This window comes from Kogia breviceps, chromosome 3 (assembly GCF_026419965.1).
Source record: "Kogia breviceps isolate mKogBre1 chromosome 3, mKogBre1 haplotype 1, whole genome shotgun sequence".
NCBI lineage: Eukaryota > Metazoa > Chordata > Mammalia > Artiodactyla > Physeteridae > Kogia > Kogia breviceps.
Genome location: NC_081312.1, coordinates 113,205,038 through 113,211,037, shown reverse-complemented (window position 1 = coordinate 113,211,037; position 6,000 = coordinate 113,205,038). Strand labels below are relative to the sequence as shown.

The following is a 6,000-nucleotide window of genomic DNA, read 5'->3' as shown; positions in this document are numbered from 1 at the left end:
TTGATTGCTTGTCAATTTCGTCTAACAAACTGGAATCCAAACAGCTTATAAAGAAATCACATAGCATCAGGGCTGTTAGAAGTTAACCCAGAAGAGAGATCAGAACTCTCAGAGGAAGGAAAGGGTTCTAATGGGTCCCAGAGGCAGGTGGCTGACGGTTCTTGGGAATTAACACAAACTACAGGTTTCTTGGTAACCAGGGGGCCATGCGCAGTTAGTCATCGATTAAACAAATGGTCTTTATTTTGTGAAATTTCTGGGTTTTGCTCCAACATTAAAAAGAGGCGCTCTGTCTAATGAACCTCCAAGTTCTTGGGTGGGGAGCTCTTTCCCCTTGACACCGGGAGGAGACAACCCCCTCCAAGAGCAGGAGCTGTGACATCCCTGCTCCATGTCAGGCCCAGATGGGGTTCAAATGGCTGCAGTGGTCCCCATTATGATGATGTGGTACCCTTGCTGTGTCCCCAGACTGGGAGGTAGGAAGGGCCAGGTCTGGCTCACAGCTGCAGGAGTCGGGGAGCTGTTGGGCTGCCAGCAGGATTGGGGTGGGGGCTACAGCTTGAAGAGGCAAGGTTGTAGAGAGCAGGTACCCATTCTGGCATGATAGGGGTCCCCTGCAGAGGGGTCACTGCACCCCCATGGAGCCTGGGCAGCTCCACCAGTGAGGTAGCTGCTCTGTATCAGACTCACAGACTCACTGTACAGCTGTCACACTTTCATGTCCCCACCCAGGGTTTTGCAACCACACAGGGATGAGGCCCAGGACTGAATGATTTGTTAGCACTCACTTGGGGAGATGCAGCCACCCGCCAGAACTGCATTTACCAGTGACCTTTGACACTGTCCACAGCTGTGGTCGGCAGGCTGCAGTTCCTTGCAGCCAAATCCCAGGCAAGTGGTGTGACCACTGCAGAAGGAAAGGACACAGCCTCCCTCTGTCAGCCCTCGAGGACTGTTTTTTGTCTTTTACTTCACAGACAGCTTAAAATTGTTATGGAAAAACATTTTATTAAACATATTCAACTCACTTCCAATGAAATGCTTAATTTTTCATTTACAGTGGTGTCCAATGTTTGTCTTCTGTTCTTTTTTTTTTCTTTTCTTTCAAACCAGCACCAAAAAGTAAAACAAAAATACCATGGGTACAGTACGTAATGTAAGTTAGCTAATGGAAAATATATACATTTGACTCTGAAATGAAGAAAAGAGAACAAAGCAATGATATTACTGCCATTGAAGATCTTTCCCTGTGTTCTGATAATATCAAGCCATGGTCGACTGAGAGGGTTTCATTTGCACCAATGAAAATAGCACCATAAGACTGTGAGACTCTGTAGTTAGTAACACATTTGTGCAACCAAAAAGGTACAGTACTTGAGTGACAGTACAGGGTATTGTTAACCATAAAGAAACATCACTATTGTAATGACAGGGTTTCATTGTCTTCTGTACAAAGTGAATCAAGAGTGCTATGATGGCTTCACTGAAATTGATCATTGCTTGTACTGTGAACAGAAGGCGGGCTGGTGAATTTCAGAGTGACAGTGCCAGCATGAGCTAAAAGAGCTCAGAAAGACCCAAACTTTGGGGAACCAAAGGGATGTTTAACAATAACTGAATCAGTCATTTGCATTCTGAGGGTGTGGGGCCCTTGCCAGGGGCGTCCAGTTGATACCGTCAAGGTGGCCAGGGGGGAGATTCAGAGACACCAGGCAAAGGGCTCGCCTCTGGGCATGTGCACATGCTTGCCCAGCTCAGGTGGGACCGTGGTTCTCATGCAGACAGTAAGCAAGGCTGCCCCGGCTTCCTTAGCTTGCTGCCCCGACTCTGCTCCTCAGCCCTCGAGGCTGAGAGCTTTCTGTTCATCTGTGGTAAAGTACAGCCCATTTGGGGCTGGGGGAAAACTGAGCCCTAGCTCCCCAAGACTTTGAGGGGCCTGGGGAGTCTGCTCGCGGCCAAGCCAGAGCAGGGAGGACAGCGTTCTGCATAGGCCCTGGGCAGCCGCTGGAGGTTACCTTGCAGGTGGGCTGCCCCAGCCTGGTACCCTCTGGGGTCTTTCCACAGAACATCTAAGGAGTTTTCTCAACACTTCTCACAGATTCAAGTGGAACTGAATAGATTCCCTGCCATCCCTACCACTTCTCTGCCTCTGGGGCAGTAAAAAAATCACAAACCAAAACACAGCCCATAAGATGGGCTTGGGGTGGCAGAGTGTTTCTTCTTCATTTTGATTTAAGCTGACTCTAAAGTTGTGACATCAAAAACTCAAACACGGATACATAAACACAGCACCAGTAAATCAAGAAACACTTGGAGATGATCCCATGGAGATTAGCCTAAGTAAGATCCCCTCTGAAATAAGGGAGGAGAGGGTGGGTTTCTCATGATAAAGTCCTTGTATATAAGCACCCATCAAAGGCTCACCGAGTTGGTCAGCAGACCAGACCTCCCAGCATGTCAGGTCCCCTCCTCCCAGCTCCCAGGTGGGAAGGGTCCTACCATCTTCTGTGCTTTCACAGAGGACACTCTTTTCATCTCCCTGGGCTCCAGAAAGGGCACAGCTCTGTTTTGAGGGGTGAGGTGTCTGTAGGAGGCAAATACCTTCTTCCGGATTTTCTGAGTGTCATTCTTGCCCCACTAAGACAGGTCAACAACGACAGCATGACAATGACAAACATTGCAAGGTCTGGACCACAGGAAGTTTGGGTGGGTATGTGGCCATCCTGGCCAGGGGCCCCTCCTCCAACCCATCCCGGCACTAGGCTGAGCAGCCTTGGAGGAAACCTGCCCTGTGCCAGGGTGAAGCATCAGGCCTGAGCCTGAGTCTTCAGAGGTTCTAAGAAGAATCAACTTCAGATAGATGGCCAAGGTCATTGGGAAGCCATCTCTAAGGTGCAAAGCTTTATGAAGTACTGGCTGGAGCAGAGTCCCCAGAAGCAGAGGGGGAGCCCCTCCACCCCTCCCAAAGCTGCCCTGAGCTCACCTCTATGCCAGGAAGCAATCCCAAGGCCAAAATAAGCACGTGCCTCCTCTCACAGCACCTTGAAGAGAGGCTCTTCTGTTTCCCTGTGTGGGGGACAACAGAGATCTGAAAACTAGATACGTCCCCAAACCCAAGCCCTTCTGGAATATTCTCCCCCACGTAGGTGGTACGCAGAACTACACAGCCCTAGCATCCTTTTTAGTTCACACAGACTCAGACTCTCAGGGACAAGACCTCCAAGGAAAAGCCGCGATCTAGAGAGCACGTTCCCTGACAGGGTGGAGGGGCCACGTGCTGGTCCTTGTGGTGTCAAGGGGGCTCCAGCAGCCCAGCCTCTCCAGAGAAGCCTTCTTCCATCCAGGGTGTCACGGGCTTTCAGAATAAAGCCTGCTTTAAAGTAAAACGTCTCAGTTTTTGGATATCCTCCCCATCCCCCGATACATCAAGCACTGGGAATTCAAACGTCAGAGGAAAGCCAAGACAGGGGTGCCTGTGACGACGTCTCTCTTGGCGATTTCTGTCAGAGGTGTTCCCTTTGAGGTACGTGGAACCTTAGAAATGACAATTATTTTGTGACTCATGCCTATTTTTTCCTTACCATAGAAAGCCATCCAGTGGCTGTTAACAATATATTAAGTATAAAAGCACTAAGCAAACGTCAAGTTCACTCTCAGGTTCTAAGCAATTGGATTCTTGGGACAGCCTCCTGGGTGAGCCGCGGTGTGCTTTGGGGGTCCCAGCCGCAGGACTGGTGTGCTCTCGGGTGGGTGGGCTTTCAACTAGTCATGTCGTCAGGACTCAGACCTCATGTCGGAGCATCGCGGGACCACTGGCCGCCTGTCATGAACTTGGTGGCGGCAGTGGCTGGCGCATCTTGTTCGCATAGAAGTCCCTGCATGTCTGGCAGCAGCGCTGGTACCACCGCATGTCCTGGCAGAGGTTCTTTTCTCGGATGACCCTGCAATACACTGTCCACTGGTCCCGTGTGCATTTGTAGGTCAGAGCAGCTAAGGGGACAGTGGAGAGAGAAAGCCCAGAGGTTATGGGTGGCCTGGGGACATCATCGTGTGCACACAGATGGCCTGCAGTCTGACATAGTCGGGGCTGCCCTTAGCCATGTGTACACTGGAGTCTTGCACAGACCGGCGAAACCATGCCCCTGCCAGGGCCACTGTGGATGTGGCTTTCTTGTACAAGGGACACACTCTGGGTCCAACCTGACCACCTGGCAGAGTTCAGTGGTCTGGCTGCCTCCTCAGGGCGAGGGCACTGCCCCCCTGCTTCTGAGCTAAGTGGTGTGTCTTGTTATTTTATGGTGGAGGACGTTATCTGTTGGCATTGATAAAACAGAATGGCACAGGGCAGTGGATAGCAAAGGGCCCACAAAAGCGCAAGGTTACAGCACAAGCAGGTGGCCTGAATCTCCTTCAGGCTCTTGGTAGTGCAGAGAGATGGTCCAGCCTGAGGGCATGCAAAAGCCTGGTGTATACCTCTGCAAACTCAAAGACCGCTCCCTCCCAGAGAAGCTGCTTGGAAATCCCCTTCATGTTGGTGGCATTCTAGCATCAGGGAAAGGGGCACTGGGTGGGGAAAAAGTTCCCTAGGGATTTCTAATTGGAAAAGCAGAAACTCTGTTGTTCAATAGAATCATCAGATCAGTGCTAGATATTCTTTTTGTGCCACCATTGGCCGGGGATGTGGCCTAGTAAAGGGCTGGGTTTGGAACACTCGGGTCCAAGCTGCTCACACAAAAGCTCCCTGCCGAATTAAAGACTCCAACCTGTCAACACCTCTGTTTTCTTCTTAAGCATTAGCTTGAGGAACATTCCATGCACACATCACCAAGATTTCATGAATGACACCCCCAGATCCTTCATTTCCTGAAGGATGCACCTCCCTTTGCCTCCTTCATGCACAGGAATCCCAAAACACTTGAGGAACATTCTCCCGTGTTCCTCATTTGTTGGCAGAGGGGCTCAAGTGTTTGAGACCACAGTAAACAAACATCTTTTTCATGACAAGGATGAAATTCCATCTCTCAAGCCTCAGATCCTCTACAAAATGGACACATGTTAGCCTCTCCAGAACTCAAATAAGCCCCAAGGAGGGGGCTTTCTGGCTTATAGAACTCCCATTGGCAGTGGGGACTTGCTGGCCAGGGGATGCAGCAGTCCCAGGAGCTGGGGGCCAGCAGAGGCACTCACCGAGGCGAGGAGAAGTGATGGTGTTCACGTTGATCTTGTCATTGCAGACTTCTTGGTGGCACTGTTTGTAGGCTGCCGGCTTGGAGAGGGTAGGGCACTCATTGCCATGGCGCCCGGTGACCTTGTGCATGCACTGCACCACACGGGACTGCAGACCCTTCCCACAGGTCGACGAGCACTGCCAGAGACAGGGAGAGCTGAGCTGGGGACAGCTGAGCTAGGAGCCTAACCCGGGCTGAGGGGCTTTGACAATGGCCTCACATCATAGCACCCTTGGGTCAGGCCCCTGCATGTCATTCCTATGTGCTTGAAATAACTGTAGGACAAGAGGGCTTGGCTGCATACCAGCTGCCTGATGGAAAACTGTTTCAAGATGTTAGGGACTGCATGTTTGTGTCTCCCCAACATTTACATGTTGAAGCCCTAACCCCCAGTGGGATGGCATTTGAAGGTAGCTCCTTTGGGAGGTAACTGGGTTTAAATAAGGTCATGAGGGTGGGGCCCCCATGATGAGATTAGTGTCCTTATAAGAATAAGAGAGATCAGAGTTCTCTCCCTCCACCACATGAGGACACATGACAAGTCAGCCTTCTTCGAGCCAGAAGTTTTCCCTCATCAAGAACCAAATATGTCAGCACCTTGACCTCAAACTTCTCAGCCTCCAGAACTGTGAGAAATAAACGTCTTGTTGTTTAAGCCACCCAGCCTGTGGTATTTTGTTACAGCAGCCTGAGCTAAGACACAATTGTTGAAATATTAGTTTATGCTGGTTGCATTTCACCTCCCACCCTCTCATGCCTGTTCCAAGCAGAG

At 50.6% G+C, this 6,000-nt stretch overlaps 1 protein-coding gene across 5 annotated transcripts in view; it reads right to left on the bottom strand.

Annotated features, from left to right (window-relative positions):
• Positions 1–999: 999 nt before the first annotated feature.
• The window catches only part of ADAMTS17 (ADAM metallopeptidase with thrombospondin type 1 motif 17), a 364,535-nt gene continuing 359,534 nt past the window's right edge, over positions 1,000–6,000 (bottom strand). For all 5 annotated transcript variants that reach the window (XM_059058512.2, XM_059058515.2, XM_059058514.2 and 2 more), the window contains 2 exons: positions 5,188–5,365; positions 1,000–3,990 (listed from right to left, as the gene is read on the bottom strand). In XM_059058512.2, coding sequence (XP_058914495.1) covers positions 3,824–3,990; positions 5,188–5,365 — 345 coding nt within the window. In that variant the 3' untranslated portion in view covers positions 1,000–3,823. The remainder of the gene's footprint in view (positions 3,991–5,187; positions 5,366–6,000) is intronic.